The 26,643-nt window shown below is 44.4% G+C and overlaps 1 protein-coding gene across 6 annotated transcripts in view; it reads left to right on the top strand.

Annotated features, from left to right (window-relative positions):
• PCNT (pericentrin) overlaps positions 1-26,643 on the top strand; it is a 230,239-nt gene that overhangs the window by 5,624 nt on the left and 197,972 nt on the right. For 2 of the 6 annotated variants that reach the window (XM_073306954.1, XM_073306953.1), the window contains exons 1-2: positions 10,023-10,534; positions 20,248-20,454. In XM_073306954.1, the coding sequence (XP_073163055.1) occupies positions 10,139-10,534; positions 20,248-20,454 (603 nt within the window). In that variant the 5' untranslated portion in view covers positions 10,023-10,138. Of the gene's footprint in view, positions 1-10,022; positions 10,535-20,247; positions 20,455-26,643 lie in introns of those variants that run through there. The other 4 variants (XM_073306958.1, XM_073306955.1, XM_073306957.1 and 1 more) reach the window with 3 other exon arrangements.

The following is a 26,643-nucleotide window of genomic DNA, read 5'->3' as shown; positions in this document are numbered from 1 at the left end:
TGCCCATCCTGGCTAATAGCCATTGATAGATACATTCATGGAGGATAGGTCCAGTTCTTTTTTGAACCCTGTCATAGTCATGGCCTTCACAATATCCCCTGGCAAAGAGTTGCACAGGTTGACTGTGCGTTGTGTGAAAAAATAAAAACTTCCTTTTGTTTGCTTTAAACCTGCTGCCTATTAATTTCATTTGATGACCCATAGTTCTTGTGTTATGAGAAGGAGTGAATAACACTTCCTTATCTACTTTCTCCACACCAGTCGTGATTTCATAGACCTTTATCATATTCCCCCCATTAGTCATTCCTTTTCCAAGCTGAATAGTCCCAGTCTTATTAATCTCTCCTCATACGGAAGCCGTTCCATACCCCTAATAATCTTTGTTCCCCTTTTCTGAACCTTTTCCAATTTCAATATATCTTTTTTTGAGACGGGGTGACCACATTTGCACGCAGTATTCAAGGTGTGGGCGTACCATGGATTTATATGGAGGCCATATGATATTTTCAGTCTTATTATCTATCCCTTTCTTAATGATGCCCAACATTCTGTTCACTTTTTTGACTGCCGCTGCACATTGAGTGAATATTTTCAGAGAACTATCCACAATGACTCCAAGATCTTTCTTGAGTGGTAACAGCTAAGTTAGACCCCATTATTTTATATGTATAGTTGGGATTATATTTTCCAATGTGCATTACTTTGCATTTATCAACGTTGAATTTCATCTGCATTTTGTTGCCCAGACACCCAGTTTTGTGAGATACCTTGGTCACTCTTTGGAGTCAGCATTGGACTTAACTATCTTGAGTATTTTTGTATCATCTGCAAATTTTGCCATGTCTCTGAGTATGCCTTTTTCCAGATTATTTATGAATGTGTTGAACAGCACTGGTCCCAGTATGGACCCTTGGGGGACAGCACTGTTTACCTCTCTCCATTCTGAAAACTGACCATTTATTCATACTCTGTTTCCTATCTTTTAACCAGTTACCAATCCATGAGAGAACCTTCCCTCTTATCCCATGACAGCTTACTTTGCTTAATAGCCACTGGTGAAGGACCTTGTCAAAGGCTTTCTGAAGATCTAAGTACATTATATCCACTGGATCACTCTTGTCCACATGCTTGTTGACCCCCCTCAAAGAATTCTAGTAGATTAGTGAGGCATGATTTTCCTTTACAAAAACCATGTTGACTCTTCTCCAACAAATTATGTTAATCTATGTGTCTGACAATTTTGTTCTTTATTATAGTTTCAACCAATTTGCCCTGTGCTGAAGTCAGGTTTACCAGCCTGTAATTGCCGGAATTACCTCTGAAATTAGGTTCCCTATAAGCCACATGGCCGCGCAGGAGCCTATTTAGCACTGTGCAGGCACTCAGGGAACTTGCATGGGGCCAGGCCAGGGGTGCTTCTCCCCCAGCCTCAACCTAGCCCGGCCCTGCTGGGGCACCCAGCCTTGCCACGGTCCAGACCTGCGGTGGCCGGGGTTCCCAGCCCTGCTGTGGCTGGGGTGGGGTGGCACGGCCACGGAGCTGCTGTGGTGTGGAGTGGCGCCTCCCCCCACAGCCCAGGTGCTGTTGTGAAGAGAAAGAGCTGGGGGGAGTCCTTTCTGCCCGCTGTAGCCCCGGAGTACTCTCCTGCACTGCAAACTCCTCATCCCTGGCCCCACCCCAGAGCCCGCACCCCCAGATGGAGCCCTCACACCTCTGCCCCCCAACCTTCTGCCCCTGCCCTGAGTCCCCCATCCCTGCACCCCCAGCTGGAGCCCTCACCCCCTTCACTGAACCCTCTGCCCTGGCCCTGAGCCCCTCATCCCCGGCCCCTCCCCAGAGACCGCACTACCACTGCATGAATTTGTAGAGAGGTAGTGGAATCTCCATCCTTAGAGCTTTTTAAGGCCTGGCTTGACAAAGCCTTGGCTGGAATGATTTAATTGGTGTTGGTCCTGCTTTGAGCAGGGGATTGGACTAGATGACCTCTTGAGGTCTCTTCCAACCCTAATATTCTATGAAGGTAATGTGTCACGCATCTCCTCCATATTGGTGCATGTAACAAAATTGGTTCCGTACATGGGTGGGAAAAATTAGAACGCTGCTCTGGAGCCCTTTAAAAGAATTGGCATCACATTAGCTATCCTCCAGTCATTTGGTACAGAAGCTGATTGAAATGATAGGTTACAGACTACTGTTAATTGTTCGGCAGTTTCATATTTGAGTTTCTTCAGAACTCTTGGGTGAATACCATCTGGTCCTGGTGACTTATGACTGTTTAGTTTATCAATTTGGTCCAAAACCTCCTCTAAATGGCAACTCAATCTGGGACAGTTTCTCAGATTTGTCACCTAAAAAGAATGGCTCAGGATTGGGAATCTCCCTCATCCAGGGGCCCCACTGGTTGTTTAGCAGGCTTCCTGCTTCTGATGTACATTGTTTTGCTATTACCTTTTGAGTTTATGGCTAGCTGTTCTTCAGATTCTTTTTTGGCCTTCCTAATTATATTTTCACACTTCATTTGCCAGAGTTTATGCTCCTTTCTATTTTCCTCCCTAGGATTTAACTTTCACTTTTTAAAGGATGCCTTTTTGTGTCTCACTGCTTCTTTTACTTTGTTTAGCCATGCTTCCACTGTTTTGGTTCTCTTACTATGTTTTTTAATTTGGGGTAAACATTTAAGTTGAGCCTCTATTATGGTGTCTTTAAAAAGTTTCCACTCAGCTTGTAGGGAGTTCACTTTTGGTGCTGTAACCTTTTAATTTCTGTTTCACTAACTTCTTCATTTTTGTGTAGTCCCCCTTTCTGAAATGAAATGCTACATTGAGCTGCTGTGGTGTTTTCCCCGCCACAGGGATATTAATTTTAATATTATTATGGTTACTATTGCCAAGGGGTCCAGCTATTTTCACCTCTTAGACCAGAAGCTGTGTTCCACTTAGGACTAAATCAAGAATTGCCTCTCGTCTTGTGGGTTACAGGACTAGCTGCTCCAAGAAGCAGTCATTTAAGGTGTCAGGAAACTTTATCTCTTCATCCCGTCCTGAGGTGACATGTACCCAGTCAATATGGGGATAGTTGAAATCCCCCTTTTTTATTTTAATAGCCTCTCTCATCTCCCTGAGCATTTCCCAGTCAATATCACCATCCTGGTCAGGTGGCCGGTAATATATCCCTACTTCTATATTCTTATTATTAGAGCATGGAATTACTGTTCATAGAGATTCTATGGTACAGTTTGGTTCATTTAACATTTTTACTTCATTTGATTCTATGCTTTCTTTCACATATAGTGCCACTCCCCCACCAGCATGACCTGTTCTGTCCTCTGATATATTTTGTACCCTTATGTTACTGTGTCCCATTGATTATCCTCATTCCACCAAGTTTCTGTGGTGCCTATTATATCAATATCCTTGTTTAATACGAAGCACTCAAGTTCACGCATCTTATTATTTAGACTCCTAGCATTGGTACATAAGCACTTTAAAAACTTGTCACCTTTTAGCTGACTGGCATTACATGATATAATTGAATGAGACTTTTTATCATTTGACTGTTTCTCATCAGATCCTACCTGTATCATCTTCCATCCTCTTCCCATTAGTAGGACATAGAGAATCTCCATTAACAGATCCTCCCCTAAGGGATGTCTCTGTCCGAACCATGTGCTCCTCTGCACCTGTCGGCTCTCCACCAGCCCTTAGTTTAAAAACTGCTCAACAACTTTTTAATTTAAAGTGCCAGCAATCTGGTTCCATTTTGGTTTAGGTGGAGCCCATCCTTCCTTTATAGGCTGCCCCTTTCCCAAAAGTTTCCCCAGTTCCTAATAAATCTAAACCCTTCCTCCCTACACCATCGTCTCATCCACACATTGAGACCCTGTGGTTCTGCCTGTTCAAATGTCTCTGCGCGTGGAACTGGAAGCATTTCAGAGAATGCTACCATGGAGGTCATGGACTTCAATCTCTTATCTAGCAGCCTAAATTTGACCTCTAGGACCTCTCTCCTATCCTTCCCTATGTCACTCGTACCTACATGTACCATGACCACCAGCTCTTCCACAGCACTTTGCATAAGTCTGTCTAGATGTCTCGAGAGATCCGCAATCTTCGCACCAGGCAGGCAAGGCACCATGCGGTTCTCCTGGTCATCGCAAACTTAGCTATCTATGTTTTCAATGATTGAATTGTCCATTACTAATACCGGTCTCTTCCTAATAAGTGGAGTTCCCTCCTCCGGAGAGGTATCCTCAGTGCGAGAGGATACCACAACATTATCTGGAAGGAGGGTACTAACTGTGGGATCGTTTCCCTCTGCTCCAGTTGGATGTTCTCCTTCCCTGAGACTTTCATCCTCTGCAACAACACAGAGGCTGTCAGTCCGGGGGTGGGACCGTTGTACTGTGTATCGGAAAGTCTCAAGTATAGTACTTTCGTCACTGAAGACACCAATCAGTGTTCCGAAGCAAAAAGTCACAGAATTTGTAAAAAGTCTAGTCAACTTCCATTTTGTATTGGTAGACTCTGCTCAACCTCTAAATCTATTTTATGCAGGTCAGTACTGCTTGCTGCTTTTTAACTACAATTATATTTGTAGGCTATCTAAAGAGTCTTTCCTGAAGGTAACTCTTTTCATAGTCTTCACAGGATAGAATGGCTTTTCAGAGTGCAGAGCAGGCTCCTTTACCCAATTCATACAAAACTGGTTGTATTCCAAGTGTAAGTCTGGAAAGCTGTCTGTCCAGAAAAGTGAGGGGAGAGAGGCATGCAAAACTTCTTGGTCTCCTCTTCACTGCATGGTTAACTAGAGTTGCCTGCACTTGAGTTAACTCCTTTCACATAAAAGCAGCCACGCTGCAAAATAATACTTGAGCTGCACAGAGTGGTTGTTCTAGCAGCTGGTGAGTTGTGCTAACTTGATCTTTAGTATCTACCCTCTGATTGGCCAGCCAACTTGAATTAAAACCACCATCATGCTTGATTTCAAGGTTTTTGTGTGTGCATGGAACTTGAGTTAGCTTTGCAGTGAGGATAAGCACTCAAAGGTGCACATCAATGTGGTAAGGCTTGCAACCTCCAATCCCTAGTCTGCATGTAGACCTGAAATGATGGAAAAAGATAGGCTTTTTCCTCTCCACTTTGGGACAGGTGGCACTCAAGCTAAATCCCCAGCTCTGGGAAAGGAAGTATGCTGCCCATACCTAATGACCTCATTGGAGTCTATCTGTCCCCAATAGACACAGAGAGGCTCTCTGCAAAGTTTGTTTTCTGCATAGGAGGAGGGGGTGAAGTTGCAGTAGACAGGGATGGTTGCAGTGTCATTCCTACATATCCACAGAAGATGGTTGCAAAAAGTTCATGCAATGCCAGGCTATATTAGCTTCTCTGCATATACTCCCCACTTTTGCTCCACCTACATCCCACTCTAGAAAGAGGAGAGTACTAGGTAGGATTGAGCCATGCTACTGGGGAAAAGGAGTGAGCTTCCAGAGGGGTGCAGGGTTGTAGTTTCCTGCAGATCACAGGGGTTCTACTGGTGTTGGGGGGAGAGGACTCTGGGTAAAGATGAAATGCCATCGTCCTGACAGAATGATGGAAGGTTATCAATTCAAGGAAGTCTTGATGAGATGAGAAGCTGGATATGAGTCAGCAGTGTGCCCTTGTTGCCAAGAAGGCCAATGGCATTTTGGGATGTATAAGTAGGGGCATAGCGAGCAGATCGAGGGACGTGATCGTTCTCCTCTATTCGACATTGGTGAGGCCTCATCTGGAGTACTGTGTCCAGTTTTGGGCCCCACACTACAAGAAGGATGTGGATAAATTGGAGAGAGTCCAGCGAAGGGCAACAAAAATGATTAGGGGTCTGGAACACATGAGTTATGAGGAGAGGCTGAGGGAACTGGGATTGTTTAGTCTGCAGAAGAGAAGAATGAGGGGGGATTTGATAGCTGCTTCAACTACCTGAAAGGGGGTTCCAAAGAGGATGGTTCTAGACTATTCTCAGTGGTAGAAGAGGACAGGACAAGGAGTAATGGTCTCAAGTTACAGTGGGGGAGGTTTAGGTTGGATATTAGGAAAAACTTCTTCACAAGGAGGGTGGTGAAACACTGGAATGCATTACCTAGGGAGGTGGTGGAATCTCCTTCCTTAGAAGTTTTTAAGGTCAGGCTTGACAAAGCCCTGGCTGGGATGATTTAATTGGGGATTGGTCCTGCTTTGAGCAGGGGGTTGGACTAGATGACCCCCTGAGGTCCCTTCCAACCCTGATATTCTATGATTCTATGATCTAGAGTAGGGGTGGTGGGCACACTATGGCCAACGGGCCATGACCGGCCTGTTGGACCTTTTAATCTGGCCCTCAACCTCCTGCTGGGGAGTGGGGTCAGGGGCTTGCCCTGCTTCATACTCCAGCCAGGGAGCGGGGTTGCAGGCTTTCCATGTGGCTCCCGGAAGTAGCGGCATGTGCCCCCTCTGGCTCCTATGTGTAGGGGCAGCCAGGGGGCTCGGCATGCAGCACCCACCCCAAGCGTTGCCCCCTGCAACTCCCATTGGTTGGGAACCTGACACAGAGCTGCTTAGTGCTGCGCCTCCGCTTAGGAGCTGGAGACCAGGGGCGGGAGGGGGGCATGCCGCTGCTTCCGGGAGCTGCAGGGGCGGTGCCTGCAAATGGGGCAGAGCTGCTTGGCTGTACCTCCATGTAGGAGCAGGAGGGGGGGACATACCACTGATTATGGTAAGTGCTGCCTGGAACCTGCACCCCCAAGCCCTTCCCCACACCCCAACCCTCTTCCCCAGCCCTGATCCCTGTCCTGCTCTCCGAACCCCTCGGTCTCAGCCCAGAGCAACCCCCCATCCTAAGCCCCTGCCCCAGTCCGGAGCCCCCTCCCACACCCATAACTCCTCATTTCTGGCCCCACCCCAGAGCCCTCATCCCCTCCCGCACCCCAACCCCCAATTTCGTGAGCATTCATGGCCTGCCATACAATTTCTATACCTAGATGTGGCCCCTAGGCCAAAAAGTTTGCCCACCGCTGGTCTAGAGGTTTTCCTGCTTTTTTAATAGAAAGGCAGCCATTTGATTAGATTTGTATTCCAGCATGTATATCTTATAACTTTAGCATCCTGTTCTTGTGGCTGAGTGAAGAGCAACCAGCTGAAACCTGGTTTTAAACTTCTGTAAAAGCATCTCCCAAACACTCAAGGATTTCCCCAGGCATTGCAGGGAATGTAACAAACAAGCAATTCAGGCTCCTGGACTTAAGAATTAAAATAATCTTACAGCATTAAAATATACCAACATACAGTACTTGTATTGCAAGTAATTTTAGTCCTCACCAGATCCTTGGATTCCAAGAGTAATACCACAGTTACTTGAAATGTATTGCTATACTATTTTTATATAACTGCAGAATACTTTTAATTTTGAAAACACCCACAGTTAATACTTGGATAAATATTGTCTGTTTAGTGTGATGGAAAGATTCAGCAGTATCACAGATCTTCTAGAAAGAAGCATCAAATAAGAAGCTTAAACAAGTGAAAAGGGAAAGTCTGCTATAACAAAGGTCCTGTGTATTCAGTGGTTCCATGGTAGCAGCATTTGCTGAGGAATACACTACTTGCTCTAGAGTTCTGCAAACTGCATTGTTCTTAAAAAATTATATTTCTGGCCCTCCTGGATACAAAGGTAACCTTGAAATGGATGTAAACTGGTGCATCATTTTCTTTGGGTATTTGTACACTACAGAAACCATACTGGCATAGAGAAAAGGAGGACTTGTGGCACCTTAGAGACTAACAAATTTATCTGAGCATAAGCTTTCCTGAGCTACAGCTCACTTCATCGGATGCATAGGTACATTGCTGTAGGTATGCTGGCATAACTTTGCAGTGTAGATCCAGCCTGCAGAAATGGAAGGTGTTTTCCATTAGTGTAAGACTACTACCTCCCCGAGCAACCGTAGGTACATCGACAGAAGCATTTTTTTCCGTTATGTAGCTGCATCTATATTGGGAGTTAGGTCAGCTTAGCTACATTGGTCAGTGGTGTAGATTTTTCACATTGCTGACTGATGGAGCTGTGTTGACTAATGTTTTGTGTGGACCAGACTTTCTTGTGGGCTAGCCTACCCTTACAATGCTACAGCAGGATAGCTACAGCAGTGCCACTGTAGTTCTTCAGCATAGCCATTCACTACAGCGACGGAAGGGATTCTCCCATTGCTGTGGTGACTCCACCTGCCTGAGAAGCAGTAGCTATGTCGATGGAAGAATTCTTCCGTCTATGTAGGGCTGTCTACAATGGCGGTTAGGTTGGCCTAACTACAGGGCTCACGGGTCTGGCTTTTTCACAGTTCTGAGAGAAATAGCTGGGTTGGCTTAACTTTTGAATGTAGACCTGGCCAATAGTTTGCAGACCACCTCAGAGGTGTGAACTGCCCCATTTGTCTTAATTAGGTTACATTTTATTGGTATTTATTCTATTCGACATTGGTGAGGCCTCATCTGGAGTACTGTGTCCAGTTTTGGGCCCCACACTTCAAGAAGGATGTGGATAAATTGGAGAGAGTCCAGCGAAGGGCAACAAAAATGATTAGGGGTCTAGAACACATGAGTTATGAGGAGAGGCTGAGGGAGCTGCGATTGTTTAGCCTGCAGAAGAGAAGAATGAGGGGGGATTTGATAGCTGCTTTCAACTACCTGAAAGGGGGTTCCAAAGAGGATGGCTCTAGATTGTTCTCAATGGTAGCAGATGACAGAACGAGGAGTAATGGTCTCAAGTTGCAGTGGGGGAGGTTTAGATTGGATATTAGGAAAAACTTTTTCACTAAGAGGGTGGTGAAACACTGGAATGCGTTACCTAGGGAGGTGGTAGAATCTCCTTCCTTAGAGGTTTTTAAGATCAGGCTTGACAAAGCCCTGGCTGGGATGATTTAACTGGGAATTGGTCCTGCTTTGAGCAGGGGGTTGGACTAGATGACCTTCTGGGGTCCCTTCCAACCCTGATATTCTATGATTCTATGATTTTATAGCGCTCTAACTTGCTGGCTCGGGGTGTGAGCGCAGCAAGTCTGAACGCTTTAAAGCACTAGTGTAGATAAGCTCTGAGCTCTGGGAGCCATGCTCCCAGCGCTCGGAGCTAATCCCCAGCGCTCGCACGCAACCACAGTCACACTTCAAAGCGCTGATGCAGGAGCGTTCCCGCAGCAGTGCTTTGAAGTTTCCAGTGTAGACGTATCCTTAGTTAACTTTTGAAAATTCAAGATGACAACATTTGGCATTGAAAGTGCGTGGACAATATAAAACAAACAAATTTAATATCAAATACAGGAACTACTGTTGTGATTGAATTATTCATTTGCATCGTGAATTTAGAAAACTCATTATTAAAATGTATCTAAAACTGCCACTGAACTTTGAGAATTTTCACCAGAGTGTCCTAGAATCAAGGGTCCTTGTAACAGAATTTCCAGCTTGCTGCAGAGCATGCAGCACCTTGGCTACGTTCTTATGTTTCTACCAGCAAATTTAATCCAGTTAGTAACTGAAAAAACAAGAACTAAGCTAATTTGTTTTATTTGCACTTTAAGGCCCTGTGTACCCTGGCAAGTTTGCGTGCAGTAAAGCAGCTGTGAGCTCTGTAGCTCCCGAGGTGCACAGACGGCCAAGGAACCGAGTGCGCAGAAACTGTGCAGATGCAGCGCTCTAAGATAACCACCCCGAGGAGGGGCGTAGAGCTTTCTGTGCTGGGGCTTACAGCACTCTGGTGCCAGTGTAGTCGCCGAGGTGATGACACTGCTGCGATTGGCCTCCAGGAGGTGTCCCACAATATCTGCTCTTACCTCTCTGCCCATCAGTTTGAACTCGACTGCCCTGCCCTCAGGTGACCCACTGTCAGCCCCACCCCGGACATTCCTGTGCAAATTTGAAAGTCCCCTTCCTGTTTGCTCGGTGGTACGTGCAGTTGTCTCAGCGCATCTTTCCAGGTAGCCACGCATGCTTCACGCACCAGGCGGTCCCCTGCTTGGAGCAATGCCAAGCTGCTGGACCTCATCGGGATTTGGGGAGAGGAGGCTGTGCAGTCCCAGCTGCGCTCCAGCCGTTGGAATGATGATACCTACAGACAGATTTCTAGATGCATGACAGAAAAAGGCCATGACCGGGACACACGGCAGTGCGGGGTCAAAGGGAAGGAGCTGCGGAACGCCTACCGCAAGGCATGGGAGGCAAACTGCCACTCCGGTGCTGCACCCACCAGCTGCCGGTTCTACAAAGAGCTGGAAGCGATACTCTGTGGTGACCCCACCTCCACTGCAAAGTCCCCTGTGGATACTTCATTGGCTTGCGTGCCAGTTGAGAGTGCACTGAGCCAGGAGGAGGCAATCTTGGATGAAGGAGGGAGGGGAACCCAGAGGCAGAGGATGACTTGGAGGCCAGAGATGCATGCAGTCAGGAGCTCTTTTCTACCCTGGAGGAGCCTAGCCAGTCACAGCGGTTGGATCTTGCCGAAGCACAGACAAGAGAGGAGGCCTCTGGTAAGTGGATCTGAGTTTGGGAATTGCTGATGTGAGATGTTGGGGGTAGGAGGGTTGCAGAAAGCAGGCTTGTCTCCCACCGCATGCCTAGTTTGAGCAGCAGAACAGGCTGTTGATACACTCCCTCACTTCATGGAAATCTCCCTCGGAGATCTCCAGGAAACTCTCGTGGAGATACTGGGCAATCCACTGCCACAGGTTCCTTGACAGAGCTGCTTTGTTTCTTGCCCCATTAACCATAAATTTCCTGCGCCACTGTGCCGTTATGGGTGGGGTGGGATGGGGGGACACCATTGCTGCACAGAGGCTAGCTGCATAGGGGCCAGGGTGGAAGCCGCAGGCTTGGAGAAGACCCTCCCTTGATTCCCTGCTCACCCTCAGCAGCGAGATATCTTCCATAATGTTCACCTCCTCTGGAAAGTGTGGGGACAAGAATGATTATCAGGCCCACCCTACAGTGCTAACTCTCCCCAAGTTCCCAAGAGGCATGTGCCCAGTGTATAGCAGGGTCCAGTGATTTACCCTGCCCCTGCTGCTACTCGCCATTTTGGAGGTCTTGTGGCTTGTGTGCTTACCTGGGGTCAGCCAGTTAGTGACAGGTGTGAGAGTACTGGCTGTGTTTTAAAGCACTGAAACAGTGTTGTCTATATTGCAAACAATACTGTTTCTGCAGAATGCTGCATTTAAACTTCACAGAGATGACCTTGGGAGCTTCCCTCTTTATCGGTGGTAGAATGGTTGTGAAGTATTAGGAAGTGTCCAAGAAGAACTAAGGAGGACTTTATGCATGAAGTTATGATGCACTCCGCCGCTGAGAAAAAGGAATTGAAGGAGTGGCGGGACAGCGAGAAAAAGGACTGAAAAGAGAATGCGGCACACCAGAAAGAAGCCACGGAGTGGCTCTTAACAGTTATGGAGCGCCTAGCAGACACGCTTCAGCCGATACTAGCTCTTCAAACCGAGCAGCTCTGTGCCCGCCCTCCCCTGCAGCTGCTGTCACAAAACTCTGTCCCGTGGTCCCCCCTTTTGCCCCCCCACACTGCCTACACACTCCTATCAACCTCCTGGCTCCACTCTCTACCCGCAGCATTCCACTCCTCCCTCCTCACAGTCCAGCAGTGTGGACTCCCACTATGAACTGCACTCAACACCCATCCCTCTGCAGTTTGGCCCTGCTGAAGTACAGAACCTGCTGCATCGTACTCCAAAGGAGAAGGTTGGGTATGATCCCTGGGCATACACAAATCTGTAGCCATCCCGGGACCCCACCTCCACTTGAGACCTTCCCTTCCCCCATCCTCCTCCCTGCTGATGAATTTTTTTTTCCCATTTGACTCTTCTCTGGTTGTTGTCTTTCAATAAAAGAATTGTTTGTTTGAAAGCAATCTTTTTTTCTATTACGTGAAAGCAAAAAGAGCACTGCAAAGCAACATACAATTATGTTAAGGCCCCTTCTTGCATCATATGAGCCATCCACCTCTTAGCATTACAAGCACTGCAATCCCAAGCATAGCAACAAATATTAGTGGCTTTCAGCTTCAGATTACTGCCTCAAAGCATCCCTGATCCTTGTGGCCCCGTGCTGTGCCCCTCTAATAGCCGTGGTCTCCGGCTGTTCAAACTCAGCCTCCAGGCGCTGAGCCTCTGCGGTCCAGCCCTGAGTGAAGCTTTCACCCTTCCCTTCACAAATGCTATGGAGCGTACAGCACGCGGCTATAAGCATAGGAGTATTGACTTTGGCCATGTCCAGCTTCCCATACAGGCATCACCAGCGGGCTTTTAAATGTCCGAATGCACACTCCACAGTCATTCTGCACTTGCTCAGTCTGTTGTTGAACCGCTCCTTGCTGCTGTCAAGTTGCCCCATGTATGGCTTCATGAGCCACGGCATTAAGGGGTAGGTGGGGTCTCCCAGAATCACAGTGGGCATTTCGACTTCCCCTACGGTGATCTTCTGGTCCAGGAAGAAAGTCCCTGTTTGCAGCTCCTTGAACAGGCCAGTGTTCCGAAAGATGCATGCATCCTGCACCTTTCCAGACCAGCCTGCATTAATGTCTGTGAAACGCCCACGGTGATCCACAAGTGCCTGGAGAACCATTGAGAAATACCCCTTGCGATTAATGTACTCGGTGGCTAGGTTGTCTGGTGCCAGAATTGGAATGTATGTGCCATCTATCGCCCCTCCGCAGTTAGGGGAGCCCGTTTGTGCAAAGCCATCCACAATGTCATGCACGTTGCCCAGAGTCACTGTCTTTTGGAGCAGGATGTGATTAATGGCCCTGCACACTTCCATCAACACAACTCCAATGGTCGACTTTCCCACTCCAAACTGGTTAGCAACAGATTGGTAGCTGTCTGGAGTAGCCAGCTTCCACAGTGCAATCGCCATGTGCTTCTCCAGCAAGAGGGCAGCTCTCATTCTCGTGTCCTTGCTCCGTAGGGCTGGGGTGAGCTCATCACACAGTCCCATGAATGTGGCTTTCCTCATGCGAAAGTTCTGCAGCCACTGTTCGTCTTCCCAGATGTGCATCACGATGTTATCCCCTCACTCAGTGCTTGTTTCCCAAGCCAAAAGCAGCGTTCCACTGTGGTCAGCATCTCCGTGAATGCCACAAGCAATCTCGTGTCGTAGCTAGTATGTGTGGCGAGAACTATGTCACACTCCTCTTGCCTTTGGAGTTTAAGGAGTAACTCCATTGCCACTCGTGATGTGTTATCAGCATGAGCAACGTTCTGGTAACAGCTCGGGATCCATTCCTGCACCCAGAAAGAGGCAGGGCAGGGTGCACCGTACACAAACTGTTGAAAGATGGCACCAAATGCTGACGGAAGCACAGGGATTGCTGGGAAGTGAAGCAATGCATCATGGGGCATTGGGACAGGACCCAGGATGTCCCGTGACCCCTTCCCACAAGTCTTAGTGGCAAAAGCGAAAGAGGTGCTCTGTGGGATAGCTGCCCAGAATGCACGGCTGCGAATAGTGCTGCAAGTGTGAGCACCCTATTGTGCAGGCAGCTGTCAGTGTGAACACACAACAGCGGTTTTCCTTCGGCGCTCTCTGAGCGGCACTGTAACTGCTGGCGCTGTAAGTTTGCAAGTGTAGATGTGCCCTAAGTTAAGGATCTTTGGGTAGCACTCTATAGAGCATAAACGCCAGTGGTTTCAGTTCAGTCTTGTGACAATGGTATTTTCACTCAGGGACTAGAGAGGGAAGCATAGGCCTGCTTCCTGTGCTGTTGGCCATCTGGCGGTATCTACTGTGATACTTTGAGGTGTATTCTGGTAGGAAGTTTACATGTGATATTTCAGCAAAGGATACAGGGGCCGTTGCAAAAATTACTGTACCATGAAATCAGACCACCTTTTAATCAATTTATCAAAGTGCTTTCAGCTTCTTTAAATGAACTGTAATGCTATATCTGACAGCAACAGAAAGTGAAATCTATTGGTTTGCACAGCAAAGACTTCTATTCCACGTTGGTGGGGTAATATGCTTAAATCCACATCCCCTAGCAGTGAAAGTGTGACTCCACAGACCATTCAATTCTTGGCTCTCTTTTGAGATTCTCAACAACGCAAGTACTGACAATAATTTGTCATTTGCAATCCTGTCCATGAAAATAGGGAAGCTAAAAGTTCATTTCACACAGGTCAGAAATCAGACATCAAGTGGTAATGACTGTCCGTGCTGACCTGTATTGTATGGTGAGTGGTAACCTAGCTGTTAAAGGTTTCAGAGTAGCGGCTGTGTTAGTCTGTATTCGCAAAAAGAAAAGGAGTACTTGTGGCGCCTTAGAGACTAACCAATTTATTTGAGCATAAGCTTTCGTGAGCTACAGCTCACTTCATTGGATGCATTCTATTAAAGGCTTTGTAGCTCATCAATTCCAGGAGCCATTATTTACCTGGAGAGGCCATTTAAAGAAAAGAAAAGTAAAATAAATAGAATAGTTTATATTCTAGCTTACAATTGGTAAGTAAGCAATTAAGGAAAATGCATCATTGGTTGTTGAGATCTTCTGTGTAACTCATTTCCCAGACAGGAAACACATAGGAGAATGCAGTGGAGAATTGCTGTTAATGTGACAAGTGCTTTATTACCACGATTTTATGATCTATACATTCTTCATATTATTAGAAAATTAGAAAATACTCACTTTTTAAATTGTGGTATAATTTATAATCATGGAATCATTCTATTAAGTGTTAAGTTTTCCTAACTAGTTGGATTTGATATAAGATCTCACCATCCACTAAAATAAATGTGCAACTATATGTCGACACGTATCTTGCATTTCCATTGAATTAATCCTTGCTGACACAAATTATTCATCCTGGAGTCAAAAAACTTGCCAAAACTAGAACCAAAATCTAATTTGTTCAGTTTCTACAATCTGTTAAACCGTTAGTAAAAGCAACTGTTGCCAGCCTTCATCTCACCCCCAAAACTCACATCAATGATTCGTGTATCCCAAGGCCAGAAAGGACAGTTGAGTATTTAGACTGAACTCCTGTTTAACATCGGCCATAGAACTTTCACAAAATAAGTCTTGTTTGAACTAGAGCAAATCTTTTAGAAAAACATCCTATCTTGGTTTAAAAATTGCTAGTGATGGAGAATCAACCACAAATCTTGGTAAATTGTTTCAATTTGAGCGGCAGAGAGTCCTGTGGCAGATTAACAGACATATTAGAGCATAAGCTTTTCTGGGTGAATACCCACTTCATCGGATGCATGTAGTGGAAATTTTCAGAGGCAGGTATAAATATGCAAGCAAGAAGTGGGTATTCGCCCACGAAAGCTTATGTTCCAATATGTCTGTTAGTCTGTAAGGTGCCACAGGACTCTTTGCCGCTTTTGCAGATCCAGACTAACACGGCTGCCCCTCTGATACTTGTTTCAGTTTGGTAAATTGCAGCTATGTCTATAAGAATGCTAAATTTCAAACATGCACAACAAAATAGGGGGAAAGTGTTATGTATACACATGCATTTGTCAAAACAGCAAATACCTTGAGTTTGTTTTAGTAGCTCTAACCAGAAGGTTAACTAATTTCAAATCCATGGCATCCCTACTTTTTGAAAAACTCAACAGATCCAGTGGATAACTAGCTGTAAAGTATTGTGAATGTGCAGTTTTTCATTTAATCCAAATTTGAAACATTATACTTTAACAGCATCCCTTTTTAAAATTAGAGATTAACTCCATATCATCCAGCAGTGTGGTCCTAAACCAGCAGTGTTTTTAGCATACCATTTTTTCCCTGTAACAAAGTATAATTCTTTACACTTTCGGATCTACATCCAATATGTGGTGTCTTTTTTACTTAGAAAAACAATGGTGGTACAATAGCATGAGCTTTGGTGCCCTTCCTTGAGTATTTTTTGTACTGGCAGTCCAAATCTTCTCTATCTACGAATAAAAAGAGTTAGCTTACTTTAAAAAGCCTTCAGCTTCAAGCTTTCAAGCTTGAAAATACTTTTTGAAGAAATAATTTTTAGTTCTTTTGTTACTAATAATACTTGTAAATCTGCGATCAGCTTTCAAATTTCATGTCTTTCCATTTATGTAACTGTATATTTTTTTTCAAATTGTGTAAGTGGGAGCTTTTAATTTTCATTTGCACCAACATGATGATGACATGGTCTTGGATGATTCTGGGAACTTGTTTTCCATCTCCTCTGTAAAGTGAAGAGTGCAATACACTAGAACTGCCGATGTGTCTTCAGAGATGTGAATGTCTTTGTGACGGGTTCCCCCTGGGTGCCACCTGGAACTGGGGTACCACTGAGCCCCCCGAGACACCAGACTGGGCTCCCTTTAAACTGTACTGCTGTGACCAGCCTGCCAAGCCCTTTCCCAGGCTCCAGCCTGCTCTTTACCAGCACACATACAGGTAGGGACACATCCAGCTGCAGTTACATACAGATGCTGTGATTAGCTCTGCATGGGGCGGCACAGCAAGGGCACCTCCCAGTTCCTAAGGCACGCACCTCCTCTCTGGAGTGTAAACCCAGAATTATACCATCTTGCACTGCAGAGAGAACTGTACAGTGTAAGCTCATGAAATTCGCTCCCTCCCTCAATGTGGAGAGGAAATATACAACAGCTTTCTGTCCTGAGTTGATTTCCCCACACACTGGTTTTAGGCAAAGCAAAATCAAGTTTATTAACTACAAAAGATAGATTTTAAGTGATTATGAGGGATAGCAAACAGATCAAAACAGATTACCTAGCAAATAAACACACAAACTAAACTTAATATACTACACAGATCGGATATAAATAGCAAATTCTCCCCCTAAATGATGATGCAAGCAGACTGAGGCTCTTAAGGGGCAAGCTGCACTAACTTACAGCTTGGAATCCCTAGGTGTTTCGTTCACAGGCTAAAAACCCCTTCAGCCTGGGTCTTACGCCCTTTTACGCCTAAAAATCCCTTCAGCACTTACACCCAGTTCAGTCTTTGTTCCTTAGGTGTTTCCAGGAGTCTCTTTGGGCAGGGAGTCAGTGAAGAACCCTGATGAGGTCAGTCCCCTGCCTTGTATAGCTTTTGCATATAGTAGGAACCCTTTGTTTCAAAACTTGGTTCCCATGCCAGTCAGTGGAAAAACACTGGTATCCCAACATGGTGTCCAGTGCCAGGTGACCTGGTCACATGTGGCTGTAGTGTCATAGCAGACATGAGTCAGAGGCAGTTTGTAGAGTCCTTAGGAAGGGTCCGCCCTGCCCTTCAAGTGAGAGAGAAGCTTCTTCTAAGGCCTGTTGTTTTCTCCTAATGGCCCTTTAACCTGAATGGGCCCTTCCCAGCCAGCCATCTAGACTGAGTGCATTCTGCCTAGTGGGCATTCTCCATGTGTAAACACATTTGTAATAGATACATAGACAATATTCCTGACTTCAGATACAGAAATGATACATGGATACAAATAGGATAATCATAGTCAGTACATCATAACCTTTCCAATGATAGCTTACATGACCTATCTTGCATAAAATACATCATAGTTATGCCATAATCCTATCATAGTAGTTTTATGAAGAATATGGGGTGCAGTGTCAGTCTTGGGTAATGTGTTTAAAGTATTGTGAATATTAACAGAAGTAAGTTTTTTACGTGTAATTATTTTATGCCACAAGGTACACAAAAATAAATTCTACACAGACTGCATTCCATGCTTCCCCTCAGCAACCCTCACTACTTTTAACCATTTGGAATCCAGGACAATTCCCCCTCAGTCACTAGGAGTCTGTCATCACTAACCTAAAGTTCCATCTTTCTCTCTCAGAATGCCTTCTCTCTATTCTCCTCCATTATAGTCAAAACCAAACAAAGCTTCAGCCGCTCGAAGACCCAACAGATTATGAGGGCCTTTCAGAGTCCATAAAACCTGCACCCAACAAATACCAGGCTTGGTCTACACTTATAACTTACATTAGCAAAGCTATGTCAGTCAGGAGCATGAAAAAAACACCACGAACAATATAGTTATGCTGACAAAAATCCCAGAGTAGGCACGACTATGCTGACAGAGTGCTTCCATCGGCATAGCTAATGTCATTCAGGAGGTGATGTTCCTACACAGGTAGAAAAACTCCGGTTGGTCTATGCTGCATCTTCACTATGGGGCCATGCTGACATAGCTGTGCATTCGTAGGCTTTATTGTGTAGACCTCTTTTCCTGTCCCTATTGTAGTCACTTGGAGCTCAAGTATAGCCACTGGTGTTTGTGTGGTATCTTTTTAATAAAATATGTTCAAACCAGTGGACCACGTTACAGTTTTTATAATGAGCAGTGCATGTGGCTCTCCCACTGATGTAAATGTGAGATTTGCACAAAGATCAGGAGTCAAATATTATCTTTGTGCGGTGGCTAATCTTTTATTATTTATTGTCTTATTTAACCTCACTTTATGAGATCGTTTTCTGACCTTTAAAACTACCGCTCTTTGTGCCTTTTGGTTCTCTTTTCTGATCCTCCTGTTTCTCTCTCCTCTTTCTTTGCCTTTCCCTCTCCTTGCAGCAACCCCTAGTTCCATTACTGTTTTACTCTGTAAGCTTCCCTCTGTCCCCTTCCCCATTCCGACTGATGAATTAATCAGCAATGCAGTAGCTATTGTTGGCATGCAATGCAGCATCATTAGGGTCTGTTGTGAACACTACATTGTGAAGAATGGTGTTTGCATCCCAGACCTTGTCTACACTACTGGGCTAAGTCAACTAAGTTATACTACTTCAGCTACGATAATGTAGCTGGAGTGGACGTAGCTGAGATTGACTTACTGCAGTGTCTACACCATGCTGCGTCGATGGGAGACGCTCTCCCATCAACTTACCTTACTCCTCTCGTTCTAGTGGAGTACCAGAGTCAAGCGGAGAGGACTCTGCTGTCGATTTAGCAGGTCTTCACTAAACCCACTAAATCGACTCCTGCTGCATCGATGGCAGCAGCATCATCCTCATAAGTGCTCTTAACATATCAAGTGGCCTGCATAAACACTTCAAGAGTTGGGAGGTGTTTGGCATTCCTTCTTTAGCAAAGGGACATAGTCTTAAGCACTTTAAACAGATTGTCTAGTATAGAACAGGTATGCAAGTGCACAGCTGCTGTTAGGTAATCTATCATTACACAAGTTGCTGTAGATATGAAAAATAAGGAATTAGTTCATTTCAGAAAGTACACTTTCCAAAACAAGTGAAATGAAAAGTGCAATCTTGCTTCTTTCAGTAGAGTTTACCACAACAAAAACAAACTATTTCAGATATTGATTTTGGTATAGTTAGCACGTAGTAGTTCTACATTCTCAGATTTCTACATTCTATTATGATTTTGAATAGATCTTTTAGCTACTAATAAAGGTATTTTACCTATATGGTTGATAACCTATGGCTGTAACCTTGGTGAAGGGTTTTCCCTATTAGAAGAATGTCTGGTCTTATGCTGTGAGTGAGATGTTGGTTGGAATTGCTGCCTACATACAGTGCTAGAGTTTAAAATACTCTAATCCTCTTTAAGATGTTTAAGTTACTGAGGAAAGATGGGTAGTAGATTTTGATGGGTGACATTATTTGGAAATCCCTAGGGCTTCATTGGGGCGTGTTAGTTTGATAAAGTAGAGCATCTGATTTTTCAACAGAAGAAATTAAAATGACTTGGCTTAATTAAATTTCTATTTATGTACCTCAGTCTGCTTTCTGTCTGGGAACTTTTGCTATATATTCTCTTGTTGGGAGGGGAAGGGCAAGAAGACTCACCTTTGTCAATTCTAGTCTTTATATTTGCTGTGGCTAAGATATTTTAAGATATTTTTCTAAGAGGCTATGCTGCTTTCTGTAGGACTCTCAGAGAGACTTCAAGACTGTCTCATTTTTATTGGTTCTAGTATATGGACAACACTTAGTCTCTTACTAATTTATCTGGCTGTAACTTTGGATTATTTCAACATGACAAATATAAGTTAGGAAAGTATTAGTAAAAATTTGATTCTTTTCTTGAAATGAGTCTAACTGTTGTGTTTTTGTGAATTATGCTGCTGCCTAGGTAGAAACTGAATGTGCAGTAAGTAGGAAGATAAAGCAGGTTCTCTGTGAACGTGCATGTTTTGTCAGATCACGAGATTCTTTGTTATCCATGAGTGTGTTAATCTTATGGTCTTGTTATCTTTTCCTCACTTACCTCTCCCTTTATCTCTTTCAATCTTTCCTGCACAGCTTGCTCACTTCAGACAGCGAAAAACAAAAGGTGACAACACGCAGTCGCAGAAAAAGGCGGCGAAGAGGAAGGGCTCGTCTGACCACACGCAAGACATTCCAAAGGAAGAGTGCATGATAGTGGCCCAGGATTCTGATGTTCGTACAGAACTTAATATAAGTGTAGAGAGTAAGACTGAAGAGACAGAGACAAGATCTGAGAGGAAGGTAAGTCTTATTGTTCACCATGTTTCATCCAAATCTATCTGCAACTAACAGACTCTTCTTTGAGCTCTCATGTATGTGGATGCCATGCATGGTCTGTCTGTGCCCTCTATACAGAAGTTTGGAAAGCTTTTCTTTAGCAGTGTCCACTAGGGCTTGGACATGCACCCTATATGCTCTTGCACTTCCCTCACCCAAGAAAATAAAACACGGACCGATCTTGGCCACCAGCCAGTTCCTGCTCTCTGCCCTGACAGAGAGTTGAAAGCTCTTAATGTCCTTACTTCTTACTTACATAATTTTGTAATAATTAGTCTTAGATTTATTAGTCTTGTTTTGTTATGCATTGGCTTACGAAAAAATTAGTTTTGTAGGTAGTAAGTAGTTATACTGGACTTCGGCCGTTTGCGTCTCCCATCCTCACCGGGCATCACAGCTTGTCCGTTGTGTGGAAGAATTATTCTGTTGGAAGAGGGACATGAGTGCTTATGTTGTTTCAGGGAGAGCCATGTAACTTCTAAGTGTGCTATTTGTAAGGTATTAAAAAAACCACACACAAATCTAGAGTCCGGGCTCAAGATTTTCCTCATGGAGAAATCCATGAGAGCAGCTTCTAACTTAGAGATTCTGAGAGTGGGGACCACAGCCCTTTCCTGCTCGAGCCATGCCTTGAGTGCTCTGGAGGTAAGAGAAATCCCTCATAGCCATCAAGGGGCAAAGAGGCCTCCTAAATCTGACAAGAACTTGCCACATCAGAAGAAGGTCCCAGTGGAATAGTCGGAGACCCCTGTTGCCTGAGGGAGAAAATTCAGTACCAGTAGCATGTCTGAGTCCCTGGTACTGCATAAGAAGCCTGAGAAGCAAGCACCAAAGTACTCTGGTGGCATGGAGGCCACATTCAATAATGCTGGCTGTTGAATTGATACCAGTCCAGACAGCTTCTTCTGCACTTATTTTACTTTGGGTGCCACACTGGTACTGGAGATCAGAAACACCCCCATACATCAAAATACTTGGTACCAGGGATTTGGCATCCAAAGAAATCGGCGCCACAGACTTCAGATTCTCACTCAGTTCTCAGGGAACTATCTGGGTCACCTTTTACAAACCTTAAGGAGATCATGATTCCACCAGAGCCAGAATCTTCTCTTTTTTTACGTGCTTTTTCTATCTTCATTTCCCAAAAATCTCCAATGCAACAGGAGCCCAGGCTACCATTATGAAAATCTAATTATGGCCTGCTGTTACGGATGTTGGTGAGCTTTCTTCCCCTAAACAGATAGTTGCACCTAGTGAGTAGTCCCTCTGTTAGAGGACTTTTTGTCATCTTCATCTGCGGAATCTTGCCTGGAGCCTTCCCCAATATCTGCTGAGGGCTCTAAACATCATAAGAACTTTTCTTCCTGGGCTACACTGTTAGGAGTTCATCGCATGACACTCCATTACCAGTGTGGATGTCAGTACCTTGGAATGCTATGCCTTATCCATATGGCTATCAATCCTGGCCTATTAGCTACATTGGTACAATCCAAGTCAACAATTTTTCCTTCTCTTTCCACTTCAGGAGAGAAATTTCCTTAGAGAGATTTTTCCTTTGCTTTCTCCTCCCGAAGTCTACAGTATTTTGTACACCACGACCTCTTTCTGAAGAAGAGGACGAGCAGATTCAGGACAAACCTTTTGTAGCTTGACAGTTTTCATCATCTTCTGATGATGCTATGGTATCTTGTTCCTACGGCAGTAAAAGACTTCAAGACTTCTGAAGAACAGTTAAAGAGGATGGCAGAAACATTAGAAATTCCTCTGGAAATACTCAGGAAAAGTCATAGAAACTTTCTGATATCCTGCAGCCTTCCACCAAAAATAGGGTAGCCTTATCTATTAATGGGGCATTCTTGAGCCAGCTAACAAACTGAGGGCAACACCAGTTCTTAGAACAGCGACTTCTAAGTGGGCTGATAGAAATATCAAGTTTCTCATAAGGTATTTGTGTATTTTTATACTTGTCTGGCTCCATTGCGACTGGTAGTCACTGTGGTAAATGAAAAATCCAGGCAGGCTTTGAGATCTACCTGAGGCAGGAAGAGAGAACACCAAAAAAGCCCTGGATCTCTTTGGGACAAAGATTTACACCTCTGCTTTCCTTCAGGTCAGATTTTCGATTTATCAAGCCATGCTGGCTAAGTATAACTACATCCAGTGGGATAAAGTGGCAGAATTTCAGGATAAACTTTTGATTCTGCAGGAAGAAGAATTTACTTCCATTTGCTCTGAAGGAATGTTGATTAGAAAAACATCTCCACAAGCAGCATTAAACTCCAGTAATTCAGGAACATGATAAGAACATAAGAATGGCCATACTGGGTCAGACCAAAGGTCCGTCCAGCCCAGTATCCTGTCTACCGACAGTGGCCAATGCCAGGTGCCCCAGAGGGAGTGAACCTAACAGGTAACGATCAAGTGATTTCTCTCCTGCCATCCATCTCCACCCTCTGACAAACAGGCTAGGGACACGATCAGTGGCAAGTGGAACTGTCATAAGAAGTGTGTGTCAGTTCAGGGCAACTGCACCTGTGTTCCCCTTCTGTAGTCCAGCTGTATTCATCTCTCTTTCAAATGTAGAGCAAATCATCTGCGAATGGTGGAAAAACTGGCAATTGCCTTGTGTTAATCGGTGTGAATAATTACCGGCTATGCTTAGGAAATAGGTACTCGTGTGGACTTTGAAGGGGACCCATTGTTCGACTAAGGACTCCGACCTGTCGAAGAAGGCCTGGAATTGTATAAAAGGCTTTTGGGTCCCAATCCTTTTTATCTCAGACCTGCTTGAGGTTTCATGCAGGGTAAGCCTAAGGCACAAGGACTGAGATCCCAGTTCTGACTGGACCACCCTGAAATATAAACTTTGGACTATAACCTTTGAACTATTTCTGAAAGAACTATTTGCATCTACAAAGCTCACCATCTCTGCTATGAATCTGAATCTCGAGATTGACTCATGTCTGTCTGTATACTGTTCTTTTAACCAATTCTATCTCCCTTTTCTTTTTTAATAAATTTTAGTTTAGTTAGTAAGAATTGACTGTAAGCGTGTATTTTGGAAAGATCTGGAATATTCATTTACCTGGAGGTAATGTGTCCAATCCTTTGGGATTGGTAGAACCTTTTTCATATGACGATTAAGATTTTCAGAAATCCTCATCGTATCTGACTTGGGTGTCTAGGTGGAGGCCTGAGACTGGGTTATTTTAAGGGAACTGTGGTGTTCTGAGTAACCAGTGAGATATAATAGAAGCTGTTTATGCTGGCTTGGTAAATCTAAGTATTGGAATATCCACCAGCTTTGGGGATTGTCTGCCCATTAATTGAGTGACCTCAACTGGCTCCCCTGGGTCTCTGGTCGCAAGCTCTCTTTGGGGAGAGACCCACAACTCTCCTGTCGGACTGGGTTTTTTCCGGGCTGCATAATTCCCTGCACATACTGTGAATTCCTAGCAAGTTGAAATGCCCTAACAGGCCTGCTTTGCTTTTCTCTTCAGATGCTATAAATAGCGTAATTTTCCACAGTTAGAAGTTACCACATAGCTCTTTCTAAGCAAGCACATTTATTCTTAAGATGAAAGCACTACAGAAAATATGTATTAAAAAAGGAAAAACTTACACACATGCTAATAAGCTTACCAGAGACCACCACAATTCCAACAAGGGCTGTGGCAGGTGATCAATTCTTCAAGCCTCACCAGGGTTTATTTTTTGTTGTCACAAGTTCATAACAGCTGTTAGCTCAGCACAAGCTCATGCATGAATAGGTCATGCTCTTCCAACCTTCTCAGGAAGGGTTGGAGCCTCCCTTGGACAGAAGGTACTGTCTATTTCTAGATGATAAAAGCAAGCCCTGAGTCAGTTTAAATTTAGGCTGTTTATCCAAAAGTCCTTTCTTTGTTGGTTCGCCAGAGAATCCAGTTTGAACCAGTATATGCAAGCCTCTCCAGATGTACCACCTATTGGGGGGTGTGACAACCTGAGTGAATTTGCCTAATCCTCCTCCACTGCTCTTAGGTCCTGGAGGGCTGTGGTCTCCCTTTCCCATGGAGTAACATATAATCCATGGCCCACAATGGTACATACATAAACATAATTCAGTAAGACTTATCCAGGAAATTGCTACATTTGTCATGCAAAGATTTTTGGCTCTCCTTATCGGGCCTGGCTAGAGAGGTCCAGACTACAATACAAGACCTCCCTTTTAACAATCAAGATCTTTTTAGGGCTAAAATGGATGATGCATATTCTTTAAAGGATTTATGACCCAGATGAAGATTGTTGGGCCTCTGTGCTCTGCCCTTCCGAAGAAAGCAGTATAGATCTCGTGCATCTACCAAACAGAGATCTCAACGTTCCACTTACAGCTGTGTTCCTTCAGAGATCTTTTGATCAGGGTAGACAGAGATCAAGACTCTAGAAGAGGAAATTGTCAAATTCATCCAATATCTCAGCATATCCTGGTTATGCTCAAAAGAAACAATTTTGCTGCTGTGGTGGAGGATATGGATCCAGTCTACATAGACCTGTACCCTTTCTTCTCCTGGTTTGGTTTTTGAAGGAGGCTTAGGCTAGAATAACTACAGACTAATGTGGGCCTTCAGGTCATCCGGGATTGTTACACCATACATTTCCAGATCATTCTCTCCCCCCCCCCCCCCCCAAAATATCTTTTCAGGGACTGATATCTTTCAGCAAGAGAGAGACTGACACTACAATATATGATCGTTCTTCCTGAATTTGTAAGAATAGGGCTTTATTCTCTATAATTTCTGATCCCAAAAAAGAAGGGGGGTTGGAGACTTATTTTGGACCTCAGGCTACTCGATGCTTACATTCATTGCATGAAATTTTGCATGATAACTCTTCCATTATACCCTCCCTGGATCATGTGGACTGGATCAGTACTCTCAGTTTACAAAATACTTTCATGTACAGAGTCATAAAGCATACAGAAAATGTCTTAATTTTCTGACAGCAGGCAAACATTGTCCGTTCTGAGTTCTCCCATTTGGCCTATGAACAGCACCTCAAGTTTTCATGAATTACCTGTCCGTCATTGCTGCTTATCTTTGTTGTTAGGGCGTACATGTGTATCCTTATCTTGATTGGCTAATTTAGGGAACTTCAGTGAATCAAGTTTATAGAATCAGTTTGGTTAGTCCTGTGTCTTTCTTGGAATGGGGTCTAATTGTCAGCTTAAAGTAAATCTGGTTCCATCCTATTAGTTGGATTCATTGGAGCTGTTCTGGACTCCAAAGCAGCAAGAGCTTTATGTCCTCAGGAGAGATTTCTAAATATCTGCCAATTAATTACCGATCTGAGTGCTCAGCCTGAGAACCCTATAAGAGTTTACCTAAAATGGTTAGGCCACATGGTATCTTGTGCTTCTGTGCCAGCCTTCATCAGGCTTAGAATGAGGCCTCTTCAATCTTGGAGCAAATCGGTCTCTTAGTCAGTTCTGTGGGGGCGGGGGGGGAGTAAAGTTATTTCAGCAAGTTCTAATGTCTCTTCAGTGGTGGTGGAACCTGACTGATGTGCGCCAGGGAATTTCTGTTTCAAAGTCCAAATCTACCAAGATTCTGACTACCCATGGATCCTGAAAGGGGTGAGGGTGATAACCGAGACCAATTTCAGACACCATGGTATTTGGTAGTTAAAGGACACCTTGAGTCATATAAATGTCTTGACGTTAACAGTGCTTCGCTTAGTATGCAAGTCCTTTCTTCCATTACTCAGGGTTCTGTCAGTACAAGTGTTGGCAGTGAACTCCAGAGTGATATAGCCTATAAGTAGGCAAGATGGGGGACAAGATCAGATCCTCTTTGCCAGGAAGCCTTAATCCTGTGGGAATCACATAATCAGCATAGCACTTCATCTTGCAGGATAGGTCAGTATTCTGGCGGATTATTTAAGCAGAAAGCACATGTCATCCTAGAGATCTACTAGGATTCTTTGAGGGGGATCAACATGTGGACAAAGGTGATAGTTGATCTAGTGTACTTACATTTTTAGAAAGCCTTTGACAAGGTCCCTCACCAAAGACTCTTAAGCAGAGTAAGCTGTTGTGGGATAAAAGAGAGAGTCCACTCCTGGATCAGTAACTGGTTAAAAGATAGGAAACAAAGGGTAGGAATAAATGGTCAGTTT

The sequence above is a fragment of the Lepidochelys kempii genome, chromosome 11 (assembly GCF_965140265.1).
Source record: "Lepidochelys kempii isolate rLepKem1 chromosome 11, rLepKem1.hap2, whole genome shotgun sequence".
Classification (NCBI taxonomy): domain Eukaryota; kingdom Metazoa; phylum Chordata; order Testudines; family Cheloniidae; genus Lepidochelys; species Lepidochelys kempii.
Note: the sequence above shows the minus strand (reverse complement) of the source record. Positions and strands in the feature narration are given on the sequence as shown.